At 39.3% G+C, this 16912-nt stretch overlaps 3 protein-coding genes across 3 annotated transcripts; 2 read left to right on the top strand and 1 right to left on the bottom strand.

Annotated features, from left to right (window-relative positions):
• The first annotated feature begins 848 nt into the window (after positions 1 to 848).
• Positions 849 to 4348, top strand: LOC113783299 (oligopeptide transporter 3-like). The gene is made up of 6 exons (XM_027329391.1): positions 849 to 1292; positions 1893 to 1990; positions 2379 to 2948; positions 3082 to 3337; positions 3442 to 3624; positions 3731 to 4348. The coding sequence occupies exons 1-6, from the start codon at positions 933 to 935 to the stop codon at positions 4346 to 4348; spliced, it is 2085 nt and encodes a 694-aa protein (XP_027185192.1). The 5' UTR covers positions 849 to 932.
• Positions 4349 to 5430: 1082 nt separating this feature from the next.
• On the top strand, positions 5431 to 9171 carry LOC113783542 (oligopeptide transporter 3-like). Its single transcript, XM_027329703.1, has 6 exons — positions 5431 to 5937; positions 6839 to 6936; positions 7094 to 7663; positions 7740 to 7995; positions 8148 to 8330; positions 8431 to 9171. Exons 1-6 carry the CDS (start codon positions 5431 to 5433, stop codon positions 9046 to 9048), a joined length of 2232 nt encoding a protein of 743 aa, XP_027185504.1. The 3' UTR covers positions 9049 to 9171.
• A 100-nt stretch (positions 9172 to 9271) lies between these two features.
• Positions 9272 to 15946, bottom strand: LOC113783543 (SNF1-related protein kinase regulatory subunit beta-2). Its single transcript, XM_027329704.1, has 4 exons — positions 15351 to 15946; positions 14043 to 14221; positions 13786 to 13948; positions 9272 to 9760 (listed from the first exon to the last, which is right to left on the bottom strand). Exons 1-4 carry the CDS (start codon positions 15555 to 15557, stop codon positions 9437 to 9439), a joined length of 873 nt encoding a protein of 290 aa, XP_027185505.1. The 5' UTR covers positions 15558 to 15946; the 3' UTR covers positions 9272 to 9436.
• Between the last annotated feature and the right edge of the window lie 966 nt (positions 15947 to 16912).

Raw genomic sequence — 16912 nt, 5'->3', positions numbered from 1 at the left:
CCCCCCCCCCCCCCCAAAACAAAAAAAAAATAAAAAAATATATATATATATATATATATAGTTAAGGCTTTTAATTAGCCTTTTAAAAGTCATATTTGTATGTGTTTTAGTTCAAAAAATATACAAGTATATATGATAAGCAATACATGGATGTTCCGTTCAAACTAGTTTATAATTAGATGAAAGTATATATGGTAATAAAAAAAATAGTAAGCATTTTATCCTTGACCACACTGAAATGAAACTCAAATAATCGTTCTATCCTTCACTAGACTGAATGAAACTTGTGATCAAACAATGCAATAATGCATATTCATGCATGTCTTCTATATAATTTAGAGCTACCGCATGTTTATTCAATCAATAAAGAGGAAAAAACTTTAATTTGCATCAATTTTTTTTTTCTCATTTTCATCATTGACTAATAATTACGTAGCCACCCACACCAAACACAGAAGAAAAGAAGACAAAAGCCTTTGGTTCCTTCAAGTCATCGTTGTGCTTAAAAAGTTAAATCAAGATACACTCACTCAGCAATAATAGTAGTTACCCCCCGTAAAGGTTCTGCAGCAGCAGCAGATTATTTATAGTTGTTTCCATCATAATTTATAAGAGAGAGGGGAGACCCCATCCATCGTTCGTTTACACTTTACATAGAGCGAGCCAATTGATTGGCAGAATCCAAATTAAACTCGTCTCGTCCCCTCCCCCTTGGACACCGCTGCCTCTATTTTCTCTAGTTGCCTGCTACTAGTTGCAAAATGGCAGCCCCAGAGAACGTCAATGCAGGAGGAGGAGGACCCCTGCCTTGTGCTGCAGTTTCCACGTCAGGAGAAGAAGGTAGATGCCCGGTGGAGGAGGTGGCGTTGGTGGTTCCAGAGACAGACGACCCCACACTCCCAGTACTGACATTCCGAGCATGGTTCCTTGGGATGACCTCGTGCTTCATACTCATCTTCCTCAACACCTTCTTCTCCTACAGAACCCAACCTCTCTTCATCTCCGCCATTCTCATGCAAATCCTTACGCTCCCGATGGGCCGCTTCATGGCAGCTGCATTGCCCACCCGAAGTTACTCCGTTAATCTTGGACTTGGACGATGGAGCAGTTTTAGCCTCAACCCGGGGCCTTTCAACGTGAAAGAGCACGTGATGGTGACTATATTGGCTAACTGCGGTGCCGCCACCGGCGGATTCGAAGCTTACTCCATGGGTGCTATCACCGTCATGAAGTCCTACTACAACCTCAACCTCACTTTCTTCGCTGCATTTCTCATTGTCGTCACCGCTCAGGTATACGTATCGATGTATGTACTAACCTCATACTGTATGTTTTTTTACAAAAAAAAAAACAAAAAGCTTTGATGCTAAAAGTTGAGATTTCAAGAATTACCAGTCCTAAACTTTAATCCTACGTCTAAAATTATTCTAGCCCTTCATTCATTCATTTTCTTCAAGTTTTCCTCCCACCAAATAAATTGTTTCTAATTACTAGTATTAAATATTGCATCGCATATTAATGTCTCGCTTAGGACAAGCACTAGCTATTAATTAATAATAGCTAGCCCTTGAACAAATTTTGTCTTTTAATGTCTACCGCATTCACACCCCTAATTACATCTTAAACATGGATTCAGATCATCACGTGACACTAATTAAGCTTCCATTGGCCCTTGGCATAAGATTATCTTTTACCAATCATAACGAGTAACATTTTACCATCGTTGCCTATTCTACTCGTTGTTGCTGCAACACTCCAATTCCCTTTCTTTTTTTCATACAAATTAATTTGACTCGTCAACTTTTCTTGTCTTTTTTTTTTTTTTTCTCTTCTATCATGATTTGTGCTAATTAATACAAGTAACTAATTAATAAGTTTGTCCTGGGCTGCAGCTTATGGGTTATGGATGGGCTGGGATGATGAGGAGGTACCTCATTGAACCTGCCGAAATGTGGTGGCCTGCAAACCTGGCTCAAGTTTCTTTGTTTAGGTATGCTCACCCTTAACTTCTCCACATTTTGTTACAGAAATAATCAAGTTAACAAATAGCACTGTAGACTTCCATCGTTGCCTATATACTGTTGGAAACACATATAATTTTATTTTATACCTATTAATCCTATAAGTTATAGAAAAAAGAAAATATTCTCTTAGACAATATAAGCTCCTGCTTATATTTGATAGAAAAATTCAAGTACTGCAAAAAAAAAAAAAAAAAAAAAGGAAGAAGGAAGCATTTGCCAGTCGATTTGGAGAATTAACAATACGTAATCATCGAAAACAACAAAAGCTCATACCATTGAATGAATGAACAAAGTTGTACAGATTTACAACATTCGATTATTGGGATTTGGATAAAAACTCCGTTCTTACAACAGGGCTCTCCACGAAAAGGAATCGAAAAAAGCAGGCATGACCAGGATGCAGTTCTTCCTCATGTTTCTAGTAGCCAGCTTCGCTTACTACACCTTTCCAGGGTATCTGTTCCCGCTCCTAACATTCTTCTCGTGGACCTGCTGGCTGTGGCCTCGCAGCGTCACGGCCCACCAGGTTGGTTCAGGATATCACGGTCTCGGACTGGGTGCCTTCTCCCTCGACTGGGCGGGGATCGCGGCTTATCACGGCAGCCCACTAGTCACACCCTGGTCCTCCATCGTCAACATAGCCTTCGGATTCGTCTTCTTCATCTACGTCATATTCCCGCTGTGTTACTGGAAATATAACACCTTCGATGCCCACAAATTTCCCATCTTCTCCAATCAGCTCTTCACCTCCACCGGTCAAAAGTACGACGTGACCAAGATTTTGAACTCCCGGTTTGAACTGGACACTGCTGCCTTTGAAAAGTTTGGAAAGCTGTACATGGTCCCTCTCTATGCCATGTCACTTGGGTCGGGCTTTGCCCGAGTTTCATCGGTTTTCATGCACGTGGCGCTTTACAACGGCGGGTACGTACGTGCTTGCTTGCCATTAGCTTGGTTCATAGCGTGCTAGCATACTTGTAGTAGTAAGGTACATTTGCTGTCTTGGCCGGCACTTTTTTTTTTTTCCCCTGAAAAAATGTAGTATTTTGCACAACAGCGATATATGGAAGCGATTTAGCTGGTCTACAAAGAAGATCAAACTAGACATCCATGCGAAACTGATGAGAAATTACAAGGCAGTACCACGTTGGTGGTTCCTGGTGGTGTTAGTCATCAGCATTGGACTGTCACTCCTGGTTTGCTTTCTACTGAAACAAGACGTGCAGTTGCCGTGGTGGGGTTTCCTGCTTGCTGCTGGTTTGGCCTGGTTGCTCACCCTCCCGGTCGGAGTCATTCAAGCTACCACCAACCAGGTAAGGACTCAACTATTTAATTTTTAATTATCCACTACTAGTATAACCTCATGCAGTCACACTTATTCCTTGTCCACACAAATTCATTATATATAAATGTGCAGCAACCTGGATATGACCTTGTTGCGCAGTTGATGATCGGCTATCTCCTACCTGGGAAACCGATTGCCAACTTGCTTTTCAAGATGTACGGCAAGACCAGTATCCTTCATGCTCTTTCTTTCTTGTCTGACTTCAAACTTGGTCACTACATGAAAATTCCCCCAAGAAGCATGTTCACTGTACAGGTAAACCAATTCTTGATGGCTAGCTAACTGGCTTTTCCTTCCAGCTGAGTCTCCGTTTAATCATGTCATCATTTGATACACATTTGTGATTTCGTTTCTCTTCCAGCTGGTTGGTTCACTAGTTGCTAGTTTAGCCAACCTTGGAATGGGATGGTGGATGTTGGAGAGCATCCCCAACATCTGCGATGTGGAGGCGCTTCATCCGGACAGTCCATGGACGTGCCCCAAGTTTCGAGTGATGTTCGATACTACTGTAGTATGGGGTCTGATTGGACCAGAGCGGCTGTTTGGACCTCATGGTCTGTACAGGAACATGATATGGCTATTCCCACTGGGGGCCCTCTTACCAATACCTGTGTGGATTTTAAGCAGAAAGTTCCCGGACAAAAAATGGATTTCCCTAATCAACATCCCTCTTATAACTTGTGGCTTCACCGGAATTCCACCTGCAGCCCCAACCAACATTGCCAGCTGGATTGTCATGGGTTTGATCTTCAACCACTTTCTGTTCAAGTACCGGAAAGGATGGTGGCAGAAGTACAACTATGTTTTGTCTTCTGCTTTGGATGCAGGGACCGCTTTCATGGGGGTTCTGTTGTTTTTTGCTCTTCAGAATTCAGGCAAAAACTTGAAGTGGTGGGGAACTGAGCCAGACCACTGCCCTTTGGCGTCCTGCCCAACAGCACCTGGGATTACAGTTGCAGGATGCCCGGTTGTTAAATAGCTAGCAGAACAACAATGGAGATGTAATTTGAAGAAAAACTAGGGGGAAAAAAAGAATCAACTCTCATGTGCTATTTCTGTACGCAGATGCGCGCTTTCTATACTAACGGGTCATAATCGAGCTAAGCACTTCTAACCCGAAAGAGTTATGCCAAGTTTAAAGCGAATAATTAGTTTCATGTTGTTCCACAGGTTGATGACCAATTTTGCGCCCATAAAAAGGAATAAAAAAAAAAGGAGTAGCAATTTTGCTTTTCCGGAGCTTAGCAGTCAGAATATGTCCTGACTTGCACTTTAGGCCCCCCCCCCTAGACGTTAGTAATCGAACCCTTCGCATTGTATCCCTTAAAGTTGCTTAGTTACTACTAATGAACTACAGAGTTGACCCAAACAAGAAGGAGATGCAGATTTTGGGGGTTTTTATCATATCCAAAGATTAATTTTTTTGTCAAAAAAAAGAAGAAGAAGAGGAAATCGCATTGATCTGTGGGATGCATTCCTCCTAGGTAACAGATCTAGTGTTATTAATTGCTGATCAGTTGTTAGAAAGGCAAATGCAAGCTTCAAGATGCAAACATATGTATCTCAAAATAAAGAATTGATTGGGTTAGTTAATGTTCGGATCCCGTCAAAGAGAGTCCAGATATTACCTACACTGCTTCCCCGCGAGCCAGATAGTACCCCAAACCCAATAATCTTTTATGCTTCAGCTTGATAACATGTAGATTATAGAACAATAAACAATAAACAAATAAAATTATTAATTTTTCAAAGGTGGTTGTGACATTAACATATACTATATCTAGTACATGCTAGTAAATCACAAATGAGACATATAAAAGCAAATTATATATATGTGTGTGGATTTCTTTTGATCATCTTTGGAAGTTTTTAGTATTCAACGATTCTCGATGTCGTTAATTACTCGATTATAGTAATTAATTAGCGGCATCTGTTTTGGGTCCCTTCTGTTGTTGTTGCCGTGCGTGGCAGAGTCTATAGACTATATAGACAGAGATGCAAGGAGGAGGAGGAGGATCAAGCAACTTTCTGAGGAGGTACTACCACCAGTATAGCCGTCTCATGGTTTCGGACAAGGCCGACAATCGGAGCAGCGGTACTGGAGGGCCTCCAGAAACCGAAGAGTTAGAAAGATGCTCGGTGGAGGAGGTGGGGTTGGTGGTTCCAGAAACAGACGACCCTTCCCTCCCAGTAATGACATTTCGAACGTGGTTTATAGGCCTCAACTCATGCCTGATATTGATATTCCTCAACACTTTCTTCATATACAGAACCCAACCTTTGTTCATCTCCGCAATTCTGATGCAAATAGTTGCATTACCAATAGGGAAGTTCATGGCAGCTGTGCTGCCTGAGGAGAAATACACAGTTTTTGGAAGGTGGAGTTTCAGCCTCAACCCTGGGCCCTTCAATGTGAAGGAGCATGTGGTCATCACTATATTGGCTAGTTGCGGGGCTGCCGCCGGTGGAAGTGAAGCTTATTCCATGGGTGCCATCACCGTCATGAAATCTTATTACAAGCTCAACGTCAATTTCCTCGCTGCACTGCTCATTGTTTTAACGACTCAGGTAAGCGACGAACCCTCCTGCTCTCTCTCTCTCTCCCTCCTTCATCGATCCATCTATTTAAAATTTCCCCTTTAATTTGTGTTTCAATTTTTTGGGTAAATCACGCTCTACCCCCTATGGTTTTGCATTTTTCACATAATTCCTTTGTGGTTTCAAAAACAATATGTAATTCCTTCGTAGTTTGGACTAAAATATTAAAGCGATAAAAATGATGAATCCACATAAATGTCGATATTACCTTTGTTTAGAAACTAGAATGATTGAAGTAGTCAGAATCTATAAATATACTATGCATGACACTTTAATTTGTGTTTTACCACAAAATCCGCTCATGGCTTAATGTTTTAACACAACTTTTTTATCGGCAGCGGAGTCAGGATCTTAGGGTCAGGGGGTTCAATTTTCGCCATCACATCAAATGTAATTATAGTAAATTTTCAAGAGTGCATGTTAAAAAATTTTCAAAAGTTTTATGCCTAAAATAAAACTTTCTCAAAGTTAGAGGGTGCAATTGACACCGTGAAGTTCATTTGGCTCCACCCTGCAACTTATGGTTTTTAAAATATACATATAACCCCCTTCCCTAGTTTATAAATAATTTTTAACTTCACATAGGGATACTTTTGACATTTTAGTCAACTTCATTACGTAACTTTGATAATTTAATTTAAATCATAAGGGGGTTATGTATAATTTTTGAAATCACAGAAAGGTTATCTGAAAAAAGTGCTAAACTACCGAGGATAAAGTGTAATCTACCTTTTTTTTTTGGTATAAAGTGCTTTTCTCGACATTTTATTCTTGTATACTAAATCATTTCTTGATAATCGTACAATGCAGTACGAAGAAATGTTTCGTTCATGCATGTATTTTAACATTTCGGCGAGTAATCCTGTTGCAGCTAATTGGCTATGGCTGGGCTGGGATGCTAAGGAGATACCTTATCGAACCTGTTGAAATGTGGTGGCCAGCAAACCTTGCTCAAGTTTCTCTATTTAGGTCTGTTCAGCTTTTTAATTCTCTACAACATTTTGCGTTTTTTGCGCAGTATTTCCTCATTGTTTTCAATCAAAAAAAAAAGAAAAAGAAATCAGATTCAGCATCAGTTGACAAAGATATAATTCGAACTCTGTGAACCAATAGTGATTGATTACAGGGCTCTCCATGAGAAAGAATCAAGAAAAGAAGGGTTGACAAGGATGCAATTTTTCCTCGTGTTTCTGGCAGCGAGCTTCGCGTACTACACATTTCCAGGGTATCTGTTTCCGCTGCTAACATTCTTCTCGTGGGTTTGTTGGGTTTGGCCTAATAGCGTCACGGCGCAGCAAATCGGTTCAGGGTACCACGGACTTGGACTAGGTGCCTTCTCCCTTGACTGGGCAGGGATCGCCGCCTATCACGGCAGCCCACTGGTCACCCCTTGGTCTTCCATTCTCAACATTGCTTTCGGCTTTGTCCTGTTCGTATACGTTATTTACCCTCTTTGTTACTGGAAATACAACACCTTTGATGCCCGCAAGTTTCCCATATTTTCCAACCAGCTGTTCACCTCCAGCGGCCAGAAGTACGATGTAACAAAGATTTTGAACTCGCAGCTGGAGCTGGACACCGCTGCCTATGCCAAGTACGGAAAGCTCTACATGTGCCCCCTCTATGCCATGTCACTTGGGTCGGGATTTGCTAGAGTTTCTGCAGTTTTCGCGCATGTAGCTCTTTTCCATGGCAGGTTCGGCACTCGATCACCTGTTCTCATTGAATAATAATTAACAATGTCTGCTTAACTCAAATGTTTTATTTTATAGTGATATTTGGAAGCGATTCAGCTGTGGAGCAATGAAGATCAAATTAGACATTCACGCAAAGCTGATGGCCAGTTACAAGCCGGTCCCTGAGTGGTGGTTCCTCATCATATTGGCGGTGAGCATTGCTCTATCACTCCTCATGTCTGTCGTGTTGAAACAAGATGTTCAGCTGCCCTGGTGGGGCTTCATCTTTGCTTCTGGCTTGGCCTGGGCGCTTACTCTCCCTATTGGAGTCATTCAAGCAACCACCAACCAGGTAATTGACCGCACAGCTTTACTGAAACACTTTTAATTCTTACTCACTATTGTTATATAAATTACTTGAAACGATCCATCATCTTTAATTTTATTGATTGGAAATTAATTGCAAAAAACTGTTTTTGCTTACTTTTTCTCTTAAATCTGCAGCAACCTGGATATGACATAATTGCCCAGCTGATGATTGGGTACATCCTTCCAGGGAAACCAATTGCTAACTTGCTTTTCAAGATCTATGGCCGGACCAGCGTTATTCATGCACTTTCATTCTTATCTGACCTTAAACTTGGGCACTACATGAAAATTCCACCACGATGCATGTTCACTGCACAGGTAAATAATACTAATAATAATTCTTCTTTTACTGCGTACTCAGAGCCGGCTGAGCTAAACTGAGGCTGGCTGATTCATGCTTTACCCCTTAAATTTTTAGCTGGTAGGAACGTTAGTTGCTGGTCTAGCCAACCTCGTAATAGGATGGTGGATGCTGAGAAGCATCCCAAACATCTGCGACGTGGAGGCGCTTCATCCAGAGAGCCCATGGACATGCCCCAGATTCCGGTTAACCTTTGACACAACAGTGGTTTGGGGACTTATTGGACCAGAAAGACTGTTTGGACCTAAAGGTCTGTACAGGAACATGGTATGGCTATTCCCCGTAGGAGCTCTCTTGCCACTGCCTGTATGGATTTTGAGCAGAATCTTCCCCGACAAAAAATGGATCTCTCTAATCAACATACCGCTCATAACTTGTGGCTTCGTCGGACTTCCACCAGCGGCTCCCACCAATATTGCTAGCTGGATTGTCATGGGATTGATCTTCAACCATCTTGTGTTCAAATACAGAAAAGGATGGTGGCAGAAGTACAACTACGTTCTGTCTTCTGCGCTTGATGCTGGGACAGCTTTCATGGGCGTGCTGGTATTCTTTGCACTGCAGAATTCTGGAAAGAACCTCAAGTGGTGGGGCACCGAACCAGACCATTGTCCTTTGGCATCCTGCCCAACGGCAGCAGGGATTGTAGCTGCAGGATGCCCAGCCTTCAAATAGCAAAAGAACACCCGAGACGTAATTCGAGCTCAGATAGGAAATCCTTCTCCATATGTAATATTCTTTCAGAAGTTTCATCGACAATCAACTTAAAACACTTGACCAAAATGTTTCTAACCGTAATCCTTTGGCGACATTTCGATCCATCCGGCCTGAACAAGCTCTCACTAGACAGCTGGGGAAAGAAAAATAAAGGAATACAGAGAACAAACAAATCCAAAAATTTGACACCAAAATAATTATCCCCAAGTTGAATAAATTATCAAAGTCCCTTATATTCCAAATTTCAATTAATGTTTGCTCATGGGGCTAGAAATTTTAACCTTAATTCTAATATCAACTACATATAAAGACTGAAAACCATTGTCCAAACAGGTGGGCCAGATCTTCATCTCTGTATGGACTTGTATAGCACTACTGTAACATATTTGGACAGGAAACGATGAGTAGAACCAAGTGCTACCACTGATGGGCTCCGACCTTTCTGCATGTAGAGATGGTTTAGCACAACATGCTGAGGCCTCGAAAAAGGAGGTGGTATCTCCAAATGTGCGGATGGGACGTTAAGCAAAGTCATTTGGAGATGCGGAGGAACCAAAGGAGGCTCTTTTGCATAATCTTCAGCAACAAGTTGCAAGTTGTTGTAACTTGATTCAGGAGACTGGGGTGGTTCAAAACCAGAAACACTTTCAATATCTTCTGGAACATAATCCTATAACACATTGTACAAGTTAATACGGTCCAAAACCACAAATCATTTTCTCAACTAAGATCCCAATAAGAGGCAACTACTTTAAGATCAAGATCATCCCCATTCTTATATATGCAACTATTTCAAGATCAAGATCAACTCCATTGTTATACATGCCACTATTTCAAAAGCACAGACAATTTCCTCAATAAAGATCCCAATAAGAAGCAACTTTTTCAAGATCAACTTAATTCTTCAATAAGCTACTACTCAAACAGATTGAAATTCTTCAGAAGTTAAAAACATTTACAAGTATACGCTTACTTAGAACAAATATTAACATGAAATGTAGCACTGCAATCTAGACCTATAACGCATCTGCTAAATAAAGGTCTACAACGTTATTCACCATAGCACAGAACTCTTGATGCCAAGACAAAGATAATTAAACCTGAAACGGCCAAGCTAGCATTTAAGCCAGAAAAAAAATACCCCATGGTAGTTATCAAAGATGCTCAGACAAATTTCAGTACTACTTTAAGTATAAATGAAAATCATCAAAACATAAAGGTTAAACCACTTCCAACCTAATTCCAGCACTATGTTCAGCATTTACATTACTGTCTTCTTTTTACTTGTAGCACTCAGCCAATTTTTCTTCTATCTGTCCTCATCTTTCCTTAATCCATTCCCTCTTAAAACATATTCACAAGAATATTGCCCAGGCCATACCATATTAACCTCAACAGTGAGCAAAAGTGTGGCCTTTTATATCGGCAAGTTCTCTTTAACTAAAAGATCACAATCAGATAATACATCTTGTGACTCATTCGCATCCCCATTTTCTATTAGATTCTTGTCCTTTCTAAAAAATGAATCAGTTTAATGTTCACGTGGATGGACCTTCAACATGACATTCTGATATTTTTCCCCTTTCTTTCCATGGACATTCATCCTGCATCACATTAACTATTGCAATCTCATCGTATTCTCAATAATTGAGCACTGATGGCAAAGTCATCCACTTCTTAGCATCTACAAACCTTGAGAACTGTCATCTGAAGGTTTGGTTACTATTTTGTTGATTGTAAAGTCTATAGATCCAGACAGAGATACTTCAAGCAATCGTCTGCTAATTCATTTAATACAAGTAATTCTCCACGCTAACTTCTAAATTAGATGTGTTCTTGGCTTCGTTATAATAATAATAATTTAGAATTACATACACCATTATTGCCCAAAGAACGGGGAAAAACAAAACAAAAACAAAGACCTTTCACATATGTCAAAAATCAAACCAAAACCCTTAGTGAATTTATCCTAAACCAGACATTTAACTGAAAAGGCCCAATCCTGGTAGGATAAGAAATAACAACTATGACTTTTGCAAGATTTACACAAGATTGAAAGCACAAGGTAGACCCAAATATCCAAGAATTTCTGTCAGAAGTATTCATAACCGTGTACAGAACCACCGATCCTCAAAATCTTAACAAGTTAATATCCCAAAATCCTAGTAAAACCCTTTTCTTATATGTACAAGTTCAAAAAATTTCTAATATATGAATTGGCAAATGAAGTCTTATTGCAGCTCCATATACACCTAAATATAAGCTTTGCTGAAAAGGGTTTCCATCAACTTATGCTGAAGAGGGCCTTCCTCAAGTTTTGCTGAGGATGGGCTCTCAAAGATTAAGTTAGAATGGCCTTTCCAATCCATACTAAACATGAGAATGAATTTGATTGTATTAGAAAGGCCTTTCCATTTTAGGCCATTCCTGTCTATCAAACAAGGGTTAATGGGGATAATCTAATATTTTAACACAAATCAAATGTAGCTTGCACTAAATGTACTATGTGATGTATCCTAGGACCAAAAAAAAAATGAAAAAGAGGAGTAACAAAGAAGAATTACTTTTAACTAGTTAACTGCATCCAGTAGATTATGGTCTACGGTAATGAGCCCAATCATACAATGAACAGACATACACCATGTTGCATCCAACTAGACAGTAATACAAAATATTAAATACATACATACACAGATAAAACAGAAGTTGCACAGTTTTTACTTCAATTCAGTTAGCGTCCATCTTATATGTAAATTAGATCAAGCAAGCATGTTCTTAGGGCAAAAATGTATAATAATCATGACTAGTCCTAGGTATGTTGCTCGGACTCGCCATCCAACCCAGGCACACCAGTGTCGACATAACACAATGCGGTTGTGGGCGCAGGGTACATATCAGATACTGTCAGAAATAATTGGGTGTGTTAACTACTGGAAATGTCACTTCATCGACAAATTTCTGATCATCTGCGCTTATGTCTTGGTCAAGGAGGAGAATGATTTGATCTACAAGATGATTGATGAGATTGGAAGAAAATTTTTCCGCATTGAGGAAAACTAAGAATAGCTCGAATTCAGAGTTATAGTTGTACTCAACATGCTGATGCTGGACAGAGAGAACGAGGAAAAAGGAATAGAATTTTTTGAAGTAACATGCTGGTGACCTTTTAGAGATTACTAGTGCATTCATTGGATAAATAATATACACATGTTTTTATTTACTGGTTGCTATTTGGCCACCAGAAGCCAGTCACTTTTAGGTGACTTTAACTCTTTCACCATACCACATCCTTCAAAAGAATTAATTGTATAGAACACCACTGCAAATGACAACGCCATTCTCCAAGATTTGTCATCAATCCAGCCTTAGCTTTGGTTGTGTTTAAGCATGAAATAATCTGACAATTAACATGTGCTTTTATCCTTTATTAATTTGCAATATTATATTGAACAATAAAAATTTTTCTAGCAGGGGAGGGGTGGAATTTAAGAAGCAAGGAAAGGAAAGGGGAATTTGAACTCAGAACCTCTAAATGTAAATGAGCCTTCAAAATATTTTTCCAAAACATTTCTTTCATTAATGCAAGCCAAATTTAATCCATGTTACCATCTTATGTTTCTTCAGAATATATCTTTTTTTCACTAATGAAAGCCAAAAAAAATTTTTGCTTCTTCAGAAATTATAACTAACTAGTAGCTATTTTGATAAAATAATTAGTCATTACTCTTAAATTTATTAAACTTGGTGCCATGTCCAAGTCTTTAGACACGTGTCCCTCTATCCTAGAGTTAAACAAATTGTCACCGAGATATGTACCCGTATCTGACGCCATACCCGAGTCCAAGCAACATATGTTTCTATATGAAATTTCTCCTACAAATATCAGTACATGCAAATGCTCGACTCTCTTAAGAGGTTCAGAGTGCTGACACGATATGGATATCACACATAGATTTTGATTTTACATCTTCATAGCGTCTAGCAAGTAGAAATAATTTACAAACCATGTCCAAGCAATATCAAGATTAAGGTTATTCATTTTGTCAGGATTCCTATCTTCACTAGGAGACACAATACGCAAAAAATAAATGTTAACTTTCCTTCCATAATATGTCTCTCTGATTACTTTTTGTTTATTCTGCTCATCTTTTGGAAAAGCTTTTTCATTTGAATGCTATCAAAGAGACAAATACTGCTTGCTAACTGAAAGCAAGTGCTATAAAGTTTCTTCATCTCAAAGACAGTCTGACATGTGCCCATTGTGTTGTCTAGGGGAAGAAGGAAGAGAAAAATGCTTTAAACTTCTATTCATCAAAAAACATTATGTAAATTTCATGTTCCAATGCAGTAGATGTAAGATTGTCATAACTTCAAAACTTAACCACCTTCATTAAATAAACTTCACCACCTCATGAGAAAAGAGCATAATACCATTTTGAATAATTGATTCTACACAATAACCGATTGGAGTTATAACTAATAAAAGTTTGAGGATAAGCACACAAAAAAAGCATTAAAACTTTTACAGTATAATTGATGTATGATAAGAGATCTCCAGAGTTGGGAATCATAAATTTGAACCCATAAAATTAATTCCAGCAAAATAAATCAAGGTAGAGCCACAAATTAGAACCCTGATTTTTTGTCTTGTAGTATTTGAAAAATTGACAACTTCTGAACAATACAAAAGAATACCTGCAAGTCCAAAATGTTGCAAGGATTGCCTGCTTCATCATGGATCCAAGGCATATCAGGGAGATACTTCCATTGTCCATCAACAATAAACCTATATTGGTAGACACCAGATGGCAGCACTTTCATGATTGTGAAATCTTTCCCAGATCTCTCCAAAAGTGTTCTGTCAAAACAAATAACTTTGGTCATTTTTCTTGAAGCGACTGAGCCAGAATCAGAAAATGTCATAGCATGTACCATTGTCCTCCTCGAGATACCTTGTTTTCCAGTTGTCCCATGATCCTTCGACAGCAACTTCATTACCATCATAGCTCCATGTAATCATTGTTGGGATACCTTGTTCATAATACATATCATCATGCCCTGACATTGTTTGCATCCATGATGGACTTGGAATGTGCATCTCATCAGGTCTTTGCAGAGGAACCACTGGCATCTGAAAGCACCATCACCAAAGAATTATAACAAAAGCCACAATAGCCTTTGACATCTATTCTATAGCAGACAGTTTACTCAGAAACAAAGAAGACAACAAAAAGGCATATTTGGCTTGGCTTGACATTGTGCACACACTAGGAAGCATGTGGACATGAAACGTTGACACTCATTTCAGAGCTAAATCAGACGGTTTCTTTTTGTTAAAACCACCGGAACCACCAGATCATTTTGGTAAACTTTAAGAGGACAAATAATATCCAACATTTCCTTTTTCTTATTTAATAATGAGACAATTTCAGGTAACTTTGTGGATAGTAGAGAATAAGTACCAATCCTGTCAACCTTTCTCATTTTCGGGATAGGAGTTGAAGCCCTCTCCAGTTTTTCAAAGCTTGCTAAAGCCTTTATATCTTACTTGCAATGGATAACTTTCTCCACAACTGTTGAAAAGCCAACCTCCGCCCCCCCCCCCCTTCTTTTGATAGTGGGGTAAAACCATACCATCATACAAACAAAAATAAGAGCTCGACCAAATAACTATCCATTCATGACGAATAGTTAGACAATAAGAAAAGTCTATGCCTGGCAACAAATTCAGAGGTCCGCTTTATACAGAGATAAGCAACAATTATGCAGAGCTAAGGAAGGCATCAGGATATACTACAGAGGTTAGGCAACAAGCCTAAGCGTTGCATTGCCCGTGGTTGAGCAGGATGCGTTTAAGCCAGCGCGTCTAGTTTCCAATCCAATGGTAAAAAGACTAGTGAGAGGGATGCTCTCAAAGCATCAGTTGTTCAAAATCCAAGGAAACGTCATTACCATTCAGAAAATTCCATTAATCCCACAGTGAGAACATGAAACAGATATAGTAGATTAAGCAACCGAACTCAGCAATTGCTGTGGTAACAATAAAATCCAAGAGAAAGCGCTTTCACCACATGAACTCCACCACCAAAATTACAACTTCGATTCAGATCTACCCATGCAGTTGCAATTCGCAATAAAAAAAGAAGAAAAAAACTAGCCATTCAATTCCGCTAAACTTACTGAAATTATCACGAAAAGGAATAAAAAATCTAAGCAAAGATTGTTACTTTACTTAAAAAAATAAAAAGGCAGGAACTTGCCTGAGGCCTAAACATCAAAGGAGAGTGAGAAGCCCTAGGACTGGGCGGGGGGGATTGACCCATGAACTCTCCTACATCAGCATGATTACCATATCTACCCTCTTGAGCGGCCAAAGATTGCTGCGCACCGCCACCACCATCCTCCGCATCAAGTCCAGAAGGGCTGTTCCCATCACCACCATCCTCTCTTCCATTAACATTCCCCATTACTTTATTATAATAAATCGCTAAGAAAAAACTCTAGTAGAAATAAAAACTAGGGATTTCATATAAAGAGGTCTTGCTTCTATAAACCGGTAGTATATATACTGTATATTAGCCACCCACAGAAGCAGTGCTAGTGCTGAATATCACCGCCGCGTCAGTGGTGACGGTGATACATTGATAGACCGACATAAGTTTGCGATTGACTGTGGGATGAGAAAATGGAAAGCTGTGATTTTAGAGAGTGTAATGCAGCTTCTGATTGGTGGATTAATATCTTCCCTTTCGCTACTTGATTAATTTTGATGCTTGGGGTTGGGATCTTGAATGGATTTGATTTGATTGCCGAAGAAAACTGGAGTCTTTTATTTAAGGTATAAATTTTTCTTTTTTCCAAAATATCGCTTGCTTTATTTATGGTAAATGGTACTAATAAAAGCTCTTTAGATTTTACTATTATAGTGGGGGGGGGGGGGGGGGGGGGGGGAAGGGGGCGCTTGATCATCAATTACTAATGACTAGTAATCCTTTGGTTTTGGAACTCGCAAATGCAAAAGCATAATAATGCTGCTAATTATAATGCAATGGCGTAGGAGTAGGTTTCACAGTGGATTTTTTTGGTGGGGGGGAGTGTGTGTGTGTGTGCAGCTAAAGTACAATCATATCATATCATACGTGGATCTAATTAGGATGGTTAATGTCATATCAACTAAGTATTACCCGAGAGGAGGAGGACCGTGTTAAATGGATTGGAAAAGGAAATGTAAATAAGAGATTGCGGTAAAAAAATAGTAGGCGTAACTCTTCCTTTCTTTATTACACGGGTTTGTTTTAATAGAGTATTATTTGAAATAATTACTGTAGTACTCTTTGTGATGTGATGTATGTGAGATAAAAAGGTAATTAGAAATATAAAAAAGTGGGTTGGAAAATGAATTAATACTAGGGTGTTTTAGGTGAAACTAAAATACCACACTGTATTCAGCACATCATCATGTTGTACCAACAGCAGAATGGCAGAGGCTTATTGGAAAATGGAAGCAGGATAGGATGATTACATTCTTGGAGCAATCAAGCCTTAGGTGCATCCTAGAACCTAATGCAAGCAATCAAGCCTCTTCGATATTATTACCGCTACTCATTCAGATTCAGTTGCATTATTACCAATTTACATATAGGCTTCTGCTAGGATTCTTGAGTAGGCTCCGTCCTAACGAAACATATCATTATCACACTCTTTTTTAAGTAATTGTGCTAATAATTTGAGCGACAGCAAGCAGCAGCTGTGACTTTGCTTATCAAAAAAGTCAAGTTTGTATTGATAAGCAAAACAGTAGTGTATTAATAAGCAGCCTCAG

Source organism: Coffea eugenioides, chromosome 9 (assembly GCF_003713205.1).
Source record: "Coffea eugenioides isolate CCC68of chromosome 9, Ceug_1.0, whole genome shotgun sequence".
NCBI classification, from domain to species: Eukaryota; Viridiplantae; Streptophyta; class Magnoliopsida; order Gentianales; family Rubiaceae; genus Coffea; species Coffea eugenioides.
Note: the sequence above shows the minus strand (reverse complement) of the source record. Positions and strands in the feature narration are given on the sequence as shown.